This window comes from Leptopilina heterotoma, unplaced genomic scaffold, assembly GCF_015476425.1.
Source record: "Leptopilina heterotoma isolate Lh14 unplaced genomic scaffold, ASM1547642v1 Lhet_24, whole genome shotgun sequence".
NCBI lineage: Eukaryota > Metazoa > Arthropoda > Insecta > Hymenoptera > Figitidae > Leptopilina > Leptopilina heterotoma.
The window spans coordinates 2,093,683-2,112,718 of NW_025110956.1; the positions used below are offsets into that span (position 1 = coordinate 2,093,683).

Sequence of the window (19,036 nt, forward strand, 5' to 3'; positions counted from 1 at the left end):
TCTAATCATTCTTCGAAAGAATTCAATTATTTTCATAAATAATAAGATTTTTTTTGGAAATTCAATTGTTTCAACAAAATTTTTAAAAAATCCTTCGAAGTAATTTAATTATTTTTTAAAATAATAAAATCTTTGCAAAAATTCAATTATTACATATCAATAAAATTTCACGAAAGAATTCAATTTTTTTTCTTAATTCGTTATAAAATTTTCCAAAAGAATAAATTCAATTATTTTCTAAATTTTAATAAAATTCTTCCTAAAAATTCAATTATCTTCATAAAAAGTAAAATTCTTTGGAAAATTTCAATTATTTTCATTACAATTTTAATAAACTTCAAAAATCAAATATTTAATAAATTATAATTATTAACAGAGACGATTATCTTAAAAAGTTAAAGAAAATTCTTTTTTTAATTCAATTATTTTCAGAATTTTAAATTAAAATTATTCAAAAAACAACATTATTTAAAAAAAAACTTAAAATTCTTCAAGAGAAAATTATTATAATTACAATTATTAACATAATCGATTATATTCAATAAATTAAAGAAATTTTTTGAAAGAATTCAATTATTGTCAAAACCTTTAATAGTATCTATTCTTCGAAAGAATTTAATTTTATATATTTTTATAAAAATTCATTGAACGAATTAAATTATTTTAGAAAATTGTAATAAAATTACAAGAAGAATTTAATTAATTTCTAAAAATTTTAATAAAATTCAATAATTAAATATTTAATTTCAATTTTTAAGAAACACGATTATTTAAAAAACTTTTGAAAGAAATTTTTCATAAAATTCGATTGCTTTCAAAATTTCCAATTAAAATTATTAAAGAAACTTCATTATTTTAAAAAAATTCATAGGAATTCTTCTAAGAAATTACACCTGCAATTTTTCAAAAAATAAATTATTTTTTAGAATTTTGGAAAAAAAATTATTCAAAACTTTAATAATTTTTCATAAAATATTTACATAAACATTCAAATATATTATTATACTTTTACGACAATTAAAATGTTAAAAAAAGATTTCAATACTTAAAAATCTTTTAAAATTCAATTATTTCTTAAAATTCCTGTTATAACGCTTCTTATATTCAATTATTATTTTTAAAATTTTAACTGAAATTGTTTTCTAAATCAATTTTTATTAAAATTCAACTACGATGATTGAATTATTTAAAGACAAAAATTTTTGTAAAATTTAATTATTTTCCAAATTTTTAGTTACAATTCTTCAAAAAATACAAAATTTTTTTTAAAAAATAATTTTTTTAAGTTAGAAAATAAAATTCTGTGAAATACAAAATTGACCTATTTTAATGAAATTTGAGAAAATTTTCTTTTTTTCAATTTTTTAAAATGATTTTCGGAAATTCAACTATTTTAAAAAAATTTTAATTATGATTTTTCAAAAACCTCAATTTTCAGAATATTACTGAACTAAGTTTTTCAAATTTGATTAATTTTTGTTTACTAAATTTTGTGATACTTATTATTATTATTATTTATTCGTCCACCAAGAATTAAAATTTCAAAATACTTTTAATAAAAAACTTTTTGAAATTGAATTATTTCTAAAAATTAAAACTTCAATTCTTCCAATATTTGAAATATTTTCTAAAATTTTAATTGAAACTCTTACTCAAATCAATAAAATTTGATATTTTTTGAATACTTTGAATAACATTTTTTACTTTACTGTCCAGTGAAAATCCTGTTATTGTCAAAATTCTAGGAAAATTAATTTCACTAAAACACTAATCACTCTATTCTATTTATAAATTTATTGAAATTCTTTTTTTATTAAAACTTTTGACTTGAGAATTTGAGCTGTAAAACAATTTGGAATCAAAAAGCACTAACTTCAAGTGATAACAGAATATCTCGATTTTATATATAATTTGAAAATTTGCTGCTCATATAAATTCTTACACGAAACAAAATTGTCAATTAAAAATTCTTTAGACGATTTCTAAAGTATTTTTTCCAATTCCAACTTCGAGAAGATATGGGATCAAATTGACCCCCATGACTTCGTGATTAAAAGAAAGGTTAAAATAAAAATAATAATTAAACCAAAATAGTAGTGACTACAATGAATTTAGAACTTTTTTTTATTTTATATGTTATATTTTATTTAATTACATAATATTAAGTACAGAATATATGGAATATAAAAAGTTACAATTTTATTATAATACATTTAAGAGTGTCAATTAAAAATGCAAGTAGCACGGAATTTTTGTTTCTTCAGGTTGAAAGATGAAATAAATGGAAAGTGGATTTGACAATTAATGATTGTTAATTAATTACTTAGAGCTTTTAATTGGGTGCGTATTATTTTTCCGGCAGGATTTCTGGGAATTGCATCGATAAAGGAAACACCTCCCATTAACTTTTTGTACGTTGCTACCTGAAATTTTTTAAAAACAGAAATTTAGTAAAGCCAAATTTTAAATTTAATTTTTTTTATGTAAATATGATATTTACCTTAGGTGTTAAGAAATTTTGTATTATCTCCGCGCTCACGTCAGCGTTCGGCTTTTTGACAACAAAAGCTTTTGGCACTTCACCGGCAAAATTATCTGGTACACCAACAACCGCCACATCCGCCACACCTGGCACTTCCAAAATAATTGATTCCAATTCTGTCGGCGATACCTGGAATGCAACAAAATTTTGTTAATGTAAAGAATATTCTTTTCTTTTACTTTTTATTTATTTATTTATTTATTCATTGACGAGATAAGTCCTTCTGTACATAATACTTCTAAATTCTAATAGTTATACAAGTTACAATACCAAAAAGAAAATTTTAACTAAATCGAGGTTTTATTGCAAATTATTATTTTATTTACTTTTGTAAGTTAATTATGAATTAATTATCAATTAAGAAGAGAATCTGAAAAAAGTTATAAACAACATTTTTATAATGCTATTAACATTAATTAAAATTTTTTAAATTATTTTTCGAAACAATGAAACTTAAAAATCTATGCTATTAATTAATTCAGAATTAAATATAAATTATGCAAATTTTTAAACTTTTTTTTAAATACTTGATATTTTGTTAAAGAATTGTAATAAAGGAATGGAAATTATGCAAATGTTTTACAAAAGAAATTACAAAAAAACTGTGATTGTCAAATTGAATATTTATAAACAACATCTTTTAGAAAAGAAAAATTTTTAAAATCATGATTGCTTTTTTGTTTCTTAACTTTTTTAATAATTTTTCTTTTTGCATGTTCTGGATTTTAAAATTAATGTATTGAAAATTTTGAAAGTAATTTAATGTTCTGAAGAATTTCTTTAAGTTTTTTAAATTATCGTGTTTATTAATAATTGTAATTAATTAAACATTTGATTATTCAATTTTATTATAATTTTTTGGAAATAATTGAATTCATTTAAGAAATTTTATTTCAATTTATTGAAAATAATTAAATTCTTTTGAAGAATTTCTATAATTTTTTTTTTAAATCCTAATCGATTTTGTTAATAAATTTAATTAATAATTTTATTATTAAATTATGGAAATTATAAAATATTTTTGTTAAACATAACTTCCATTTTTGAATAATTTTTTATTTAAAATTTTAAAAAATCATTTATTAACGAATTTACTAATTAATTACTATAGTTTATAGTTTTCCAAAATTTTAATAAAATTTTTTTCAAGAATTCAATTATTTTTAAGGATATATAACAAAATTTCTTTCCAGGAATTCAATTATTTTTCATCCAATTTAAAAAATTTTTAATAATAATTGTCGTGAATTTCGAAAAGGGCTCAACTCTAAAAATCGTAAGTAATTTTCACTGACATTTATTATATATGTAAAAATGACACTTACGGTTTTTAAAGTTGAGCCCTTTTCGAAATTCACGATTCAATTATTAACAGAAACAATTGATTTAAAAAGTTAGAAAAAAATTAATTGCTAAATTCAATTATCTTTTAAATATTCAATTAAAATTATTAAAAAAAACTACATTGTTAAAAAAAAAACTTGAAGAAATTTTTCAAAAGAATTTGATGATTTACAAAAACTAATAAAATTGTTGAAAAGAGTTTAATTTTCTTTCAATAATTTTCATGAAATTTAATAGTAAAATTATTAATTTACAATTGCTAATAAAATCTATTATATTAAAAAAACTAAAGAAATTTTTGAAAAGAATTTTCAATATTTTACCAAAATTCCTTGAATGAATTACAATACTTTGAAAAATTGTAATAAAATTCTGTGAAGAATTTAGTTATTTTCTAAAAATTTTAATAAATTTCAATAATCAAATATTTAATTTCAATTATTAACAAACACGATTATTTGAAAAACTTGAAAGAAATTATTTATAAAATTCAATTATTTTCAAAATTTTCAATTAAAATTATTGAAAAAAAATTATTTAAAAAAATTCAAAGAAATTCTTCAAAAAAATACTTTAATTAGGATTTTAAAAATTTTCAGGGTGGCCGCAAGATTGACTTTATCAATTTCCCTGACATTTTACTGACATAACAACGAATTTCCCTGCCAAAAATTTTTTTGTTTAGAGCAAAGAATGTATTGCATGACCGTTTTAATTTCTTTAATTGCCCTGATAAAAAAAAATTTTCCTGACATTTCCCTGACTTTACTGACTTTACTGACATGTGACCATTGATTTTTAATAAAATTCTTTGCAAGAATTCAATGATTAAAAAGTTGAAAATAAGTAAAAAGAAAAATTATTAAAAATGTTAAGAAAAATAATTGAATTCCTGAAAAGAATTTTATTATTTATAAAAATAATTCAATGATTAAAAAATTGAAAATAATTAAAAACAAAAATTATTTAAAATGTTAAGAAACATAATTTAATTCCTGAAAAGAATTTTATTATATATAAAGATAATTGAATTCTAGCAAAGAATTTTATTAAAATTTTGTAATTTGCATAATAATAATAATTAATAATGATTATTTGGAATTTAAGAAAAATAATTTTTGACTATTTAAAAAGTTTTCTTATTTTTTATTTGTTATTTTCAAGGAACTTAATTTTTGTTAAATACTGTTTGTTAATTGTGGCCTAAGGTACAAATAATTACAAGAAAGCTCTTTGTTAATAGAATCGCTTTTCTATTTTTTATTAGAAAGATTAGAAACAAGAAAAAATTATCAAAGAAATATATATACCTATAATTCAAATTTCTACGAATGAAGGTAAGTTAAATTAAAATTTGAATTCTTTAAAGATTATTTATTAAAGAATTTAGTAAATAATTTTTTTTTTAATTTTCACGTATTATAACATAATATTATACAATAAAATAAACTTTTAAGAGCAAAGTATAAATTTCTCGATTCCCTTTAAAAATAAAAAAGAAAGAACTAAAGTGATTTCTCAATGTTATGTAAAATATCAGTTTGCATAATATTGCTTCATTTTCGGAAGTTACACAAGGAAACTATATTTGCTTTTAACATTATATAAATTTTTTAATTATTGTTTTTTGTTTGTTATATTTATTTATTAAAATTAAAAATAATTTTAATTTTATATACGATTTAAATTAGAAATAGGTAGAAAAATTTTAATAAAAATAGTTTAATTTAAAAACTTAAAAATAATATTGTTATTATGTCTTTGGCTTTTTTTAAAACTATTAAAACAATAAACAAATAGGTAATATATTTTTTTAATAATTCTATTTTTTAAATTATTTCTCCTACTCTAGAGATAAAAAATTATTTTGTTGTTCTTGCTTCTATTCTTATGTATAACTCAGAAGTTTTGAGAAAGTATTTTTTATAATATTTAAATTAAAAATAAAAAAGTCGGACAATTTTAGAATTATAGAATTATATTGACACTTTAAGGTTATGTTTAATTTTATGCTTTTATGTAATTTAGTATTTGCGATATTAAAATATGAGGTAAAAATAATTTTCTGTTTCATTGGGGTTAGTTTTAAAATATGGGAAATGTTTTGTATGTAAATTCAGCTGGTGGAAAGGAATATATCGATGAAAGGAGAAAAAAAATTGTATCAATATAAAGTTTAACATTGACTATTGATGCTATTGAAACTCTGTTTATTGTTTCAAGTAATTGTAGAAGGTGAGTTTAAATTGCCGCCGTTGCCGCGTGCCGCCCGATTGAACGAATGAGTGACTTTGCTCGGCTGAGGTTGGCAGCAGTTGTTAGTCTCGTTTCACAGTGTGAGACTTGCATGCTCGCTAGTGAGTGAGTGACTGCAACGACGTTGCGAGTTGCGACGACGGCTGTTTAGTGTGTCTGTCTGTCTGACTCAGGTTGTTGGTCCCCCGGTGTAAAGCATATTATTTTTTGTCGTTATTTTTGTCTATCGTGGTGTTGCAAAACCGAAATCTGGTGTTCTCGTAGAAGGTGCGCGACGAGAACTGTTTTGCCGGGAAGAAGGTGACACCTGAAACAACAGCTAGCAGTAATGGAAAATCCCGAGGAAGTTCTGCAGGCGCTCGACGAGTTCCAGAAGATGCGGCCGACGGAGATCCCGCGGGAACTCGAGGAGTACTTGTGCTGGGTGGCCAAGACCGGCGACCCAGTTTACCAGTGGTCGCTGATCAAGGCGCTGTTCCGCGAGAAGCTCACCCGGGTGATGACCGACTTCTACGAGAGCTGCCCCAGTCTCGACCTGGCGCCGTGTCCGAACGTCGAGACCTTCAACTACGACACGATGAAGAGCAGCCTCCTGGAGCGCCTCGAGTCCTTCGCGAACGCGCCCTTCACGGTGCAGCGCATCTGCGAGCTGCTCACCACGCCGCGCAAGGAGTACAACCGGGTCGACAAGTTCATGCGCGCCATCGAGAAGAACATCCTCGTCGTGTCCACGAAGGAGCCGGGCTCGGCGGCCAGGCGCAACGAGAACGGCGACGGCCTCGTCAACGGCTCCATGGAGGACGACGCGCCCGGCGCCGACGTCGAGATGGACTCCTGGGTCAAGGACTGCGCCACCTCCGCGCAGGCCATGGACGCCGAGGCCCGGCTCCTGGACGACGTCACCGCGACGGCAACGGCGACAGCGACGTCACCCACTGCGCCCCCCGTCGCCAACGGCGACAAGGCCATCGACTTTGTCCCCTCGACGTCCGAGTTCTCGGGACCGAGCATCGCCCGGGAGGTTCCCGACGCCATCATGAACGAGGACACCAGCTCGCAGCCCAGTCTCGACATCGACAGTCCCGAGAGCGAGCCCGTCGACCCCGGCCGAAAACTACAGACCACCTTCCAGGTACTCCACTTCTCTCTTTATTTACATGCGGCGATTTCAATTTTACACCAATTTATAACCCTATTTCACTCAACTTTCACCTAACTATGTTTTAACCTGCTTTTAACTGGTTTTAACGAGTGGCTATTCGGCTGGTTTTTATTTAAAAATACACAAATTTCGGACTAAAAGCTGGTCAAATAAAGAGGCTAAAACTATTCATTCAGGTTGTAAAAGGGATTCCACCCGGTAAGTTGCACTGTACAAGATTTATAACTCATACAATAATTGTCCTTTAAATCTAGGGTAAACAACTTTTCATTTCTCCTATTCATATAAATTTTCATCCTTTTAAAAATTGCTACCTTTCTCCTTTTTCTACCTATTTTGTACTTTTCAAAATTTAAATCAAAAGTTTGTTCTAAGAATTTTTAATTTATTATCTTCCTAAAGTTTTAAACGTTCAAAAATATACGAATATGTTTGTATTTAAATTTATATTTTTTAAAATTACTATATAAAAAAGAAAAATAATTCACGTTCAAATTAAATATTTTCTTAGTTGCCTGATTTTTCTAAAAGTGCTTTCTTTGAACTTGGATTTTTTAATTTATTTTTCAAATTATATAGTTTTTTCTATTGAAACAACTTTATTTCATACTCAAGAGATTTTGACAAATCTTAATAACAAAAATTTAAAAAAAATTCTGGTTAAAATTTCAATTATTTTTATAAACAATAAAATTCTTCTCCAAAATTCAATTACTTTCAAAAATCGCCAATTTGAATTAAATTCTTGGCAAAATTTCAATTTTGAATGAATTTAATTAGAAATTTTAAAGAACTTAGATTTTTGAAAAATTTTAATAATTCAAATTCTTTTGAAATTATTTAAATTTTTTAATACATATTTAATTAATTACTCAAAATAATTGAATTTGTGCGAAGAATGTTAGTCAAAAACACTAAAAAATAATTAAATTTTGGAAAAGTTACAAATTGCCGAAATTCAATTATTATATTCAAAATTTTTTTTAAATTCTCGTCAAAATTTCAATTATCTTTATAAATAATAAAATTCTTGGCAAAATTTCAATTATTTTCAAAAATTATCCTCATTTTAATGATTTTCAATATCTACTATTTTAATAAAATGCCCAAACGAATTCAATTATTTAAAAAAAATTTTAATAAAATTCTGCGCAAACATTTAATTGTTTACAGAAATTATAAAAATTACACAGAAATTCAAATATTCACAAATTTTTTACAGCGATTCAAATATTTTCGTAATTAATAAAATTCGTTGAAAGAATTCGATTATTTGCATAAATATTAATAAAACTGATCGTAGAATTTAAATTATTTTTAATACAATTTTAATTGTATTGAATACCTTGAAAAATATAATTATTAACAAAATTTTTCTTAAAATTCGTCAAAAGAATTTAATTATTTAAAAATTTGTTGATAAACTTATTTATGAGAATTCAATTTTAAGAGACATTCAATTATTGAATATTGATTTTTTTTAAATAATGGAGTTTCTTTAAAAATTTTAAAAATAATTAAATTTTATAATCAATTTCTTTCAATTTTTTAAAATAATCGTGGTTCTTAATATATCAAATTAAACATTTAATTATTGAATTTTATTAAAATTTTAGAAAATAATTAAATTCTTTTGTAAAACTTTATAACGAATTAAGAAAAAAATTGAATTCTTTCGTGAAATTGTTTTGAAAATAATTGGATTTTTCCAAAGAATTTTACTATTTATAAATATTGTAATTGAATTTTTTTGAACAATTTATTAAGATTTTAGAAAATAATTGAATTTTTTCGAAAAATATTATTAAAAGTTAAAAAAATAATTGAATTCTTTCATGAAATATTAAATTTGTATTAAAAATAATTGAATTTTTGTATAGAATTTTTCTAATTGATAAATAAAATTAAATTGTTTCCAACGATTTATTAAAATTTAAGAAAATAATTGAATTCTTTCGTGAAATTATTTGCAAAAAAATTTATTTTATTAAAAAATAATTGAATTCTTACGAAGTATGTTATTATTTATGAAAATAATTGAATTCTTACGATGAATTTTATTAAAATTTTTGAAATTAATGAACAAAATAGTTAATTAGTAAATTAGTTACTTAATAATTGAATTTCTTTTAAAGTTTGAATTTGAAAGTATTCAAAAATTCATATTGGGAGCGTTCATAAATGATGTCACGCAATTTTTCGGGATTTTAGACCCCCTCCCTCCCCCCGTCACGCAATTTCATGCAATTTCACATGTAAAAATACATTGTGTCACGTTTAGTAGAGACCCCACCCTCCCCCCAAAAACATGACATCATTTGTGAACGCTCCCATTTGAAAATAAAAAGTTTTCTAAGTTTATAATAATAATAAATTGAACATGACGTTCAATCTTTTTAATAAATAAAAATAAAATTTAAAAGAAGTAAAAAATTATTGTCGTTCATTTCAACTTTATCAACTTTAGGAACATAATTTATTAAAAATTTCATCGATTAAATTTTTAGTTGACTCTAAATTAATTCGTCAAAATTTCTATTCATATTGTTTTTTATTGAGCTCAAATTTTGTTAATCTTATTTTCAATTTAACCGAATTTAGAAACAAAATAAATTCCATACTCTAATCTTAATGAATCTTACATTCAATCATTTATGTATTAAGTATTTTATTTATTTTTACTTTTGAGACAATTTAACAGTACCTGAAGAACTATTTTTTTATTATAATTACAAATATTACGCACGAAAAACGGAATTCCATTTTTTTATTAATATTATGCAAATTACAAATTTTTTTATTTTCAATTTTTGAAAAATATCAAATTCAAAATTAAAAAAATTCAATTATTAACTAATTTATTAATTAATTATTATTATTTTCTAAATTTTTAATAAAATTCTTCGAAAGAATTCATTTATTTTCAAAAAATTTAATTTAATACTTTGACAAAATATTGAGTTATTTTCAAGTTTCCTAAATTTTTGAATATATTTTTCTGCGCTCTAATATTTTTAAAAATTAGCGGACTGAGACGAAAAATATTTCAATTCAACGTTTATTTAGTTAAATATTAATTTTTCAATTATAAAAATTAATAGTTTCTAAAAATAAAATTCAAATTTCTAAAAAGTAATAAAAATGTTGTTTATTTAAACGTTAGGACGTATTCTTAAATGTTTTAAATTTTAAGCAATTGTATTAATTATTTAGAACCTAGTAAATTTTACGAACATGATTACAGTTTTTCAGAAGGAAATATTTTGAGAATTGTTGGAACTTTGCATAATAATTATTGAAAACAATAATCATCAAAATCAGTGTCCATTCTTCATTTGGCCAGCTTTAGTTATTGAATCCCAACTAAATACAAAATACATTTTTTCTATTTGATAATATTAATATTATTAATATATTAGTATTATTTTTTAATTTAATAATTTACTTTTGGAAGTTTTTCAAGAATTTATAATTTGAACATTGATTGTTTTGCAGGCAAAGGATTTCATAACCCACGAGAAATCACCAGAGCCTTATGAAGAGGACACCAAAGTGACGGAACAAACTGATGCAGATCTAGAAGCGACCAATGAAATTCAAAGCTCTGTAGAAAGTAGTTCCGAATCTTTGGAGGAATGTGCAAAGTCGTCAGAGCTTAACGAGCGCGGATCAATTCTTCCAAATATAGAGAATTTCCTGCACACAAGATTAGAAAATTCAGTGATAACATCGGAAGGTACACCGAGTCAGAAGTCGGATTCGGAAAATGAGGAGAGCACTTCGCCGAAAGAGGAGGAGGACGACGCTTCTCTCTTGCCGGAAGCCTTGGCGTGTCAGGAGCAATCTTCAAGTAGCAATTCCTCGGAATCCTTTTCAGAAGAGAATAATATTCCAAAGGACAAGGCGGAGGAAATTCCCTCACCCAAGGAAGTTGAGAGTGAAGAAGTGCCCATGATTGCGGAATCTGTCCAGGAGGAAGTTTCACAGGAAGTGAAACCGGAAGAATCATCGACTTCAGATGAGGTGAAAGAGGAAGCTAAAGAGACGATAGAAGAAGCGGTGGCGGATCAGAAAAATGAAGAAGATTCGAAGCCGGAAGAGGAGGAAAAGACGGTGACTCCCGAAGAGTCGATTTCCGAGAAGTGCGACGTGGACAGCGGAAGTCTCACGATTGAGGAAACAACGGAAGACGATTCTCCCTCTGAAACAAAATCCATTGTTCCGGATCCTATTCCAATTGTCGAAGAACCCAAAGAAGAGGAATTGCCCGCCAAGAGCGCCGATAGTGAAACATCGATCGAGGAGATCGATTCGAGTCGAGAGGCCGACTTATTACCAACAAACATTGATGATTTGCCAAAGAATGAGCCAACTATCGAAAATTTAGAAAATAACGACGCATCCGAGAAGCAAGTCGCATCTTTAGAAGCGTGCGAAGAAACAAAGACTGACGTCTCAATTTCCGACGAGAAAATCCAAGTTCCAGAATCACCGGTTGCCGAAACTGCTTCTGAGAAAGCGACAAAACCCGAGGAATCAATGGAAGTGGACGGCGAGGCGACTGCTGCTCTGGATGAACCAATGGAGGAGGAAACGCCCCAAGTCGCAAGTTAATAAATTCTTCAACTTTTTTTTATTGCCACGAGAAAATTATCAGTTTTCAGAAAAAAAACATAAATGCGCAAATGACTGCTAGAAATTGTGATCTCTAACTTGCGACTTCTAGACTTGCGAATTCTATTTCTTGTAAAAAGTAAATACAGGGATCAAACTTTGTGTAATCAACTTAAAAAAAATAGCTCAGTTAATTTTCTCTGATCCGCGGAAAATTAACTGATTTTACAAAGATAAATGATGTAGAAACACTAAAATCGAGTGGAGAACATCACTGCCTGTTCCGAAATATAAGATTGACTAGGTAATTAAAAAAAAATTTACATCTATTTTACGTTTATCATCACGACATGGACATTAAAACATTCTTTTTCTCCATTTCATCAAAAAAAAAAAAAAATTTCCAAATTTCAAACATTATCGTCATAACATAAAATGCAGCTTGTATAAAAAAAAATTGTAGTGAAATATTTAAATTTCTTAAAAGCATTGTGTAATAAGTGCACTTTACCGTTTTTTTTGTAAATTTATTTTTAACAAAAAGTTAATAAAAAAAAACTGTCCAAAGAAATAAAACGAGAGCTTAATTACAGCAGACAAGAAAGAAAGCAGTGTGTGCGTTTAATTTTTCCATTAAAATTAAAAAAATGTTGGTAATTTTCAATTACCAACCAATTGGAAAGAAGATTTCCCTTTATTTTCTCCTCTTATAGTCAGGGAAGAATTTTTATTTTTGTTTTGTTCTGTTTTTTTAATGCAACTTTGTATTTATTGAATTTTTTGTAAGATAATTTGTAAGTTGGTCTAATGTCTTCAGTATCTTGGAAATTGTTATCAGTTCAATGTTTGATTGATCTTTAACCCTATAAGGAAATACGGAAAAAATGTCTGTACTCATTTTGTAAATAATTCAAATATCAGCATTTTAGACGCATAAAGAAAATTTATATATAAATATATAAGAAGAATTCTTGGCGAATAATGTGTAAACTAACTAATTCCCTTTTCAAAGTTAAATGTTTCTGAAAAATGTGATAGGAATGAAAATAGAAATTATCGAGAAAGAAAAAAAATTGTATTCTCTGCTTTATGTTTATTTTTTGTATATCTATTATTGAATTTTTTCAAAGAGAATAACCCGGTAGAGTCGACTATATATATATATATTTTTTCAAACTTAATTGTGTTACTGTAATTGGAGTAATAATTATTGACACAAGTTCCGTGAATGCAGAAAAGCACAATTTTCAAAGCTTTTATCTACATACGTAAAAGAAATTGTATTTAATTTACAAGTTAAGAGCTAGACGCAGATCTACCAAGTGAAGATTAGGAGGTGAGACATTTAATTTAAGGATTAACGGAGATTGTAAACCAGTAATTATATTAATTATTTAAGGTCACTGTGTATATTATTTTATAGTAAAATACACAAAGATAATTAACAATAGAAATTTTCTCATTACCAAAATCCTTGAATGTCTTGAAAACGATTTTTTACTTTCAATATTGCTTTCACTTCTAAATTACAGGGGAAATATAACGAACATTATTTCAATTGGTTTCAAGGGAAAAACTAAAATTTTTCTTCTTCATAATCATTCACTAAGACCTACGATTTACTATTATTTAGATACTTTTTTTTTAAATTTGTGTCACTAGAAGTTAATTTTTTTATGTCTAAGAATTTGCACTACTTTAAATTCGATAATACTTAAAACAAAAAATTATTCTCAACAATTTTTAATAAAAATCTTAGAAACAATTCAACAAATTTTAATAAAATTCTTTCAAACGATTCAATTATTTTTAACAATTTATCGAAATTCAATTATTTTCAATAAATACTATAATAATATAAAAAATTTCCCAAAAGAATTCAGTAATTAAAAAAAAAAATTATAAAATTTTTTAAAAACATTCGAAATCCTGGGAAATTATTGTTTTCTAATAATAAAGTTATTGTGCTTATTCTTGACATCTAATTTTACTTAATTTATATATTTCAAAATTAATTGAATTTTAAAAGAGTTCCGTTTACAATTTTCATAAAAAGATCCACTTTAAAAAATTTTGATTTAAAATTTTGTAAAATCAAATTCTTTTGAAATAAGTTTAAATTTTTTAATATTTATTTAATTAATTATTAAAACTAAATAGATTTATAGAAGAATTTTAGTTAAAAACGCTAAAACAAATTGAATTTTGAAGCAATTACAAATGATTGAAGAAATTTAATTATTTTCAAAGTAAAATTTTTCGCAGACATGCAATTATTTAAAAAAATTTTAATAAAATTTTTGGCAAAATTTTAATTATTTTCGAAAATTACCCTCAATTCAATGATTTACAATATCTTTTATTTTAATCAAATTTTCCAAAATAATTCAATTATTTAAACAAAAATTTAATAAAATTCTACGCAAACATTTCATTATTTTCATAAATGTGACTGTCCACGAGAAAACGCGGCTTAGCTCCCAAACGGGAATTTCACAAGGCGAGCGATTGAAGTACTACGATTGAAGTTAACTACGCTTGACATACCCATTTTTAAAACGATATATTGTCGAAAGTAATTGATATTTTTAACTTTTGACTTTTGCATTTGAAAAAGCAACATAAAATCTGTCGATTACCATAAAAAACTCAAAATTGATTTTTTGGACCTAAGCCGTGTTTTCTCGTGGACAGTCACAAATAATAAGAATTTCGAAGGAATTCAATTATTATTTTCATAATAATAAAAATTTTTTTTAAAAAGATTCAATATTATTTTTGTAAATAATAAAATTCTTTGCTAGAATTCAATTATTTTCATAAATAATAAAACTCATTGCAAAGTTTCAATTATTTTTAATACAATTTTAATGAAATTCCTCTAAAAAGATAATTATTTTTAAAATTTTTTTTTCAATTCATCCAAGAAATCCAATTTTTTTAAAAAGCTTGGCTATAATTTATTTATTAGAATTTAAATATTATTGTCAATACATGTTTAATTAAATTTCTTGAAAGAATTATTAAACTATTTTCAAAAATTTTAATGTAATTCTTTGTAACAATTCAATTTTTTCGAAAATAAATTTTAATAAAATTCTTCGTAGAAATTTAATTAATTTCAATAATTTATTAAAATTCGTTTCAAGAATTAAATTATTTTCAAAAGTAATAAAATTGTTCTTACAAAATTCAATTATGTTCAAAATTTAAAAAAAATTCTAGTAAAATTTTCAATTTATATTTATAAATAATAAAATTCTTCTCCAAAATTCAATTATTTTCAAAAATTTTAATAAAATTATTGGCAAAATTTCAATTATTTTCCGAAACTTTTCTCAATTCAATGATTTTTATTATCTATTGCTTTAATAAAACTTCTTAAACGAATTCAATTATTTACAGAAAATTTTTAATATAATTCTACGCAAATATTTAATTATTTTTCTTTATAATAAAAATTTCATAAGAATTCAATTATTTACAAATTTTTTAAAAATTTCTTCGCAATAATTCCATTATTTTCATAAATAGTCAAATTTTTTACAGACATTCAATTTATTTTAAATACAATTTTAATCAAATTTCGCAAAAAATGAAATTATTCTTAAAAATTTTCTTAAAAATCGTCAAAAGAATTTTAATTATTTAAAAATTTGTTGACAAAACCCTTTATGAGAGTTCAATTTTAAGAAACATTCAATTATTCAATAAATTATTTGTGTTTGTATTTCAATCATTGAATTCTAATGGAATTTTTTTAATAAAAATTGATTCAAATATGAATTTTAGTTAAAATTTTAGATAATAATTAAAAATTTAACTCTCTAAATTTCAATTAGTAAAAATTTTTACGAATTTGAATTAGAAGATTTTACTGAAATTATTAAAAATAATTGATTTAAAGAAGAAATTTAGTTAAGAATTGTAGAAAATAATTGAATTGAAATGATGAAATGTTTTATAATAATAATATTCTTAGACGTTGTTGAATTTCAAAAAAGTTGAGATATTTGAATTTGAAATTTTTGAAAATCTTAATCCTTAAGGAAAAATAATAATGATTAAAATATTTAATTAAAAAAGAAGTAATAGAACATTTGTAAATACTGAATTTCGATAATTTAAAAAAATTCTGAAAAAATAGTAATAGTCGAAGGATACAAACAGAATTTTAAAAATTAAATTTTATTCTTGAATTTTCAAAAATGCAGTAAAAAATTAAAAAAAAAATTTTTTTTATAAAATTTTTGAAAAGTTCATGAAAAAACAAGCAATTTTCATACAAGAAAGTTTAAAATTGATCCACATTTGTAGAAGTTATGAGCATTCAAAAAAAAATTTTTTTTCAAAACGTAAAATTTTGAAAAATTCGTATGCAAACGGCTGGGTAAAAAAATTTGAAAAAAATCATGAAGCTCTTTTTCAACTAGTACTAAAAGATAAAAAATGTTTGATCCAAATAAAAAATGTGAATTTTGACGATATGTTGGTTTGGCGTGGAATGCCTCATAAATATAATTAAAAATTCTCATAGCCTTAAATAAGTTTTTTAAAATTGAAAAAAGAATCTTAATTAAATTTTCGCGAAACAATAAGTAAACATTTTATTATCTTTATATAACTTTCGCAGAATTTTTAGGAAAGTGATTATTTTTTATAGGTATTGCTAATTTTGTCATTTGTAGTAAAGTTTTAATTTTAAAAACCGTGAAAATTCTTATTCGAAATTGGGAAAAAGCCTTGAATGTTATTCGCAAATTTTAATGATCACCCTGCTTGTATAATTAGTAATTTACTAGATTCAAATTAATAATGAAATTTAACTGTATGTAATTAGTTTGATCTACTTTAACAGAAAAAAATCCATCATTCCAAAGAATTTTACATCGAGACGATTTATCAATTTAATTAAGTAACATAATGAGGACATGAAAAATAATCTCAACTCCGATAATCTCAAGAAAATGATAAAAAATGAAACATTAAAAATTTTGTACTTTGTCTATTAACTACGAAATTTATTCCAATTAAAAAAGAAGTAAAAAGAAAAGAGTTTGTTTAAAATCTAAAAAAAGATTATTTATTCATTTTATTTATATGTCTCTTAATTTATTCTAATTATATTTGTCGACAATTAACACGTAATTTAAAAGGCCAATTATATGCGTAAATAAATTAACGAAAAAAAGAAAAAATGATATGCAGCAGTATCTATGATAATTGATAATGCATAATGGAAATTACAGTAAATTTTAAAAAAATTGTAATCTACAATAATCATGTTAATCGCTATTCATCATTCAATTAAAATGCCTTTGCAACTAATTACAAAATCATATCAGCCTCGAAATGAACCGACGTTTATCGCCAATGATTTTGCTTTATCATTCAATTTGATTCTTCAAATTAAAGAGTTTTATCAGAAAATAATTAATAACAGAAATAATCGAAAACTTTGAACTTTGAGGAGAAGCAGCAGTGGAATTTTAACACATCAAAATTTACATTTTTGACAACAAATGTAAAATTACTTAAAAAAATGTTATTAGGGTTTTTTATGGAACTCCTTGGGGGGCTACAGAACTATATTAATAAATTTATTTTTTCAAAAGTTTTTTTTCATATGCTTGATAAAGTAGTTTTTTTTTAATTTTTCAAAAAAAATTAATTTTTCACTTCTCTTCTGGTGTTAATTTTATTTCATACCTTTTCCAGGATTTCCAGGTTTTGTGACAACCATGAAGGATGTAATCTTATAAAATTTTATACTTTTATAGACTAGCTTTTCAATATGGTACTCTCTAAATTTGAATCAGTTGAAAATTACTACTTTAGAAGCAAAAAGTCAGTCACTTATTCAAATAGTACCTAATATTTTCACTGACAAAAATATAACCAGTCCGAGTCAAATAAAAGAACATTTTCAAGAATTTTTAACTAAAATTCTTCTTAAAATCGATTATTTTTAATAATTTTCGAAAAAGTTCTTTGACGATTTTCAAATTCATTTCTTTACAATATTCAATTTCACGAAATTCCAATTATTAACGTAAATTCTTCAATTAAATATACATTAGAAAATAAAAACTTCAAATAATATTAAAAAAATCCGCAATTAAACTTTTTCAAAAAAAAATTAATTCCACAGAATTGTCAGTAAAAAATATGAAAAATTCATATTTATTTTCAAAAATTTTAATTTCAAACCTTTTCAAAATTCAATTATTTCTAAAAATTTACGCTCTAATGCTTTTAATATTCAATTATAATCTAAAATTTTAACTCTAATCAGTTTTTAAATCAATTTTTATAAGAAAATTTTACTAGACGAATTCAATTATTTAAATCCAAAAATAACAATTTACTGAATAATTGCATGTTTCTTAAAATTAAATTCTCATAAAGAATTTTATCAACAAATTTTTAAATAATTGAATTCTGTTGACAAATTTTAATAAAAATTTTAAGAATAATTACATTATTTCGAGAAATTCGCTTAAAATTGTATTAAAAATAATTGAAATTCTGTAATGAGTTTTATTATTTATCAAAATAATTTAATTCCTAATAAGAATTTTATTATTTACTAAAATAATTGAATCCCTGTAAAAATTTTATTATTTATGAAAATAGTTGAATGATTGCGAAGAAATTTATAAAAAAATTTGTAAAGAATGAAATTCCTGTGAAATTTTTATTGTTTTTTGAAAATAATTAAATGTTTGTGTAGAATTTTATTAAATTGTTTTTTAAATAAATGAATTCTTTTGGAATATTTTATTACAATAGTAAATGCCTATTAAAAATCATTAAATTATGGAAAGTTTTTGAAAATAAATAAAATTTTGCCAATTTTTTGAAACCTTTTCAAAATTCAAGTTTTTATAAAAATTTTTATGAATAAAATTGTATTAAAAATAATTGAAATTCTGCCATAAATTTTGTTAGGTATTTATGAAAATAATTGAATTATGGCTAAGAAATTTATATAAAATTTGTAAATAATTGAATTTCTGTGAAATTTTTATTATTTTCTGAAAATAATTATAGGTTTGTGTAGAATTTTATTAATTTTTTTTTAAATAATTGAATTCTTTTGAAAAATTTTATTAGAA

General features: G+C 23.9%; 2 protein-coding genes across 2 annotated transcripts in view; one reads left to right on the top strand and one right to left on the bottom strand.

The window, feature by feature from the left end:
* Positions 1-2,106: 2,106 nt before the first annotated feature.
* The window catches only part of LOC122503031 (4-coumarate--CoA ligase-like), a 36,146-nt gene continuing 19,216 nt past the window's right edge, over positions 2,107-19,036 (bottom strand). The window contains exons 6-7 of the mRNA XM_043613429.1: positions 2,501-2,671; positions 2,107-2,423 (exon numbers count right to left, since the gene is read on the bottom strand). Of these exons, the coding sequence (XP_043469364.1) occupies positions 2,316-2,423; positions 2,501-2,671 (279 nt within the window). The 3' untranslated portion in view covers positions 2,107-2,315. The remainder of the gene's footprint in view (positions 2,424-2,500; positions 2,672-19,036) is intronic.
* LOC122503030 (serine/threonine-protein phosphatase 4 regulatory subunit 2) lies at positions 6,256-13,366 on the top strand. Its single transcript, XM_043613428.1, has 2 exons — positions 6,256-7,274; positions 10,800-13,366. Exons 1-2 carry the CDS (start codon positions 6,471-6,473, stop codon positions 11,916-11,918), a joined length of 1,923 nt encoding a protein of 640 aa, XP_043469363.1. The 5' UTR covers positions 6,256-6,470; the 3' UTR covers positions 11,919-13,366.

Coding starts and splice junctions, on each gene's coding strand:
- LOC122503030 (XM_043613428.1), top strand. CDS start 6,471: ATGGAAAATCCCGAGGAAGTTCTGCAGGCGCTCGACGAGTTCCAGAAG. Junction 7,275..10,799: donor AACTACAGACCACCTTCCAG/GTACTCCACTTC, acceptor ATTGTTTTGCAG/GCAAAGGATTTCATAACCCA.